We start from the raw sequence: 1997 nt of genomic DNA, 5'->3' as shown, positions 1-1997 counted from the left end.
GTGGGTTGTCGTTGATGTCAGCTACAGATAACTCAACAGTTTTAGAGGAGGACAGAGGTGGAGAGCCCTCGTCAGTGGCAGTGATTGTAATGTTGTAATCAGACACTAGTTCACGGTCCAGTTGTCCTGTGGTCACCAGAGAATAATAGTTTTTAAGAGAAGGAACCAACTTAAAAGGAGCATTCTGTTGAATGGAGCAGCGGACCTTTTGGTTATTATCTGAATCTGCATCCTGCACATTGATGATCCCCACCTCTGTACCAGGTGACACGTTCTCCGGTACTGGATTTGCCAGAGATTTCACATAGATTACAGGCATGTTGTCATTGACATCGGTGACTTCAACAGTTACCTTTGTGTATGACGATAATCCTAAACCATCCTTTGCTTTAATGCGCAAATCATATGACGTAACAGTTTCAAAGTCAATTGCACCATTAACTTTTATCATCCCGTTTTTACGGTCAATACTAAAAACTTCCTTCACATCTTCAGCAACGTGTCCAAAGTCATATGTCACATCTCCATTGACTCCCTCGTCTGCATCAGTCGCCCTCACTGTGACCACCACAGTATCTAAAGGAGAGTTTTCAGGCAGACTGGCTTCATAAACGGCCTGGCTAAACACTGGGGCGTTATCATTAGCATCCAGCACAGTGACGTGTATGACTACGGTACCTGATCTCTGAGGGGAGCCACCATCTAGAGCTGTGAGGAGCAAATTAATGTCCTCCTGTTTTTCACGATCAAGCTCTTTATCAAGAACGAGCTCTATTGTGTTTCCGTCAACAGCTAATACGAAATTATCATTCTTCTTAAGGCTGTAGTGTTGAACTGAATTTTGGCCTACATCCGCATCGTGCGCCTCCTCTATCACAAAACGAGCTCCCCTGCCTGTGGATTCTCGAATTTCTATATTGATCAGTTCTTCGTTGAACTGTGGTGAGTTATCATTAATATCTTGAATGTGTAGACTGAACGGATGCAGCTCCAGGGGATTCTCCAGAACGAGATCGCGTTTTATTACACACGACAGCTTTTCTCCACAGAGCTCCTCTCGGTCAATCATGTCGGCAACAATCAAATCCCCAGTACTGAGATTGATGTCACAATATCGTTTACGATACCCTGCGGCATCAACACGGGCATTTCTAGAAGACAGTTTACTTGAGTCCAGGTTAAGATCCTTCGCTATATTCCCAATGTGAGATCCGCGCTTCATTTCCTCCTTAAAGGAATAACTCACGTCCCCATTCGCGGCTTGCCACAATAGAAAGAAAACGAAGCAGCTCATTTGGCGCACCATCATGACAATGAGTCTGCTACTGAGAAAAACGGTATCGTTGAGATTTCAAACTGAATCAGGATTGTACCGTTCAGCCAAAAAGAAAATCGACAGCACTCCACCGTTACTGTGGATGAATCCAAACAAAAATCTAGCCTTTTAGTGGTCTACAAGCCAGAGGGTGGAGTGGAAATGTTTCATGTAGATTAGCGAATAGCGACACCATGAGTGGGAATGAAGATATAACAGACTGCACAAATAATATTAGGCCTAGTAATAATACTACTACTAATAATAATATTAATAATAATAATAACATAGCAACAAGTGGCATTTTAAAATTATGTAGGAATGATTAACTATTACTTGGTTAATCATTATTATCCACAGTCAAAACACAATACCCACTGTGGGTATGAGAAAAGACTCGGTGCTATAATTATGGGTGAGTTGCACCCATTAATTTGAAACATTAAAGCTATTTTCCAGCGGTATGTAAAAATCAAGAATCTCTGACTGACATTAAATAGCCAAATATCCCCATAAGATATTATCATGCAGACAGATTAAACCTCTAATAAACTCATACCCGGAAGACCACATCAGTTCAACATATTGCTATAATCGAAGATAGTAAACTAAGAAAGAGATAAATCCAGAAACAAATCATGACAACTCAACGTGCTGGAAAGCAGCACTGCATGAAATAAGA

At 41.3% G+C, this 1997-nt stretch overlaps 1 protein-coding gene across 1 annotated transcript; it reads right to left on the bottom strand.

Annotated features, from left to right (window-relative positions):
• Position 1: 1 nt before the first annotated feature.
• LOC111649461 (protocadherin beta-15-like) lies at positions 2-1401 on the bottom strand (the record flags this gene model as incomplete). The annotated part of the gene is made up of 1 exon (XM_023399210.2): positions 2-1401. A coding segment is annotated over exon 1 (1308 nt), but the record flags the coding sequence as incomplete, so codon positions are not given.
• Positions 1402-1997: the final 596 nt, after the last annotated feature.

This window comes from Seriola lalandi, unplaced genomic scaffold (genome assembly GCF_002814215.2).
Source record: "Seriola lalandi dorsalis isolate HSWRI2012SDOR001 ecotype SW California unplaced genomic scaffold, Sedor1 jcf7180002050903, whole genome shotgun sequence".
Classification (NCBI taxonomy): domain Eukaryota; kingdom Metazoa; phylum Chordata; class Actinopteri; order Carangiformes; family Carangidae; genus Seriola; species Seriola lalandi.
The sequence above is the reverse complement of the archived record's forward strand: the minus strand, read 5'-3'. Positions and strand labels throughout refer to the sequence as shown.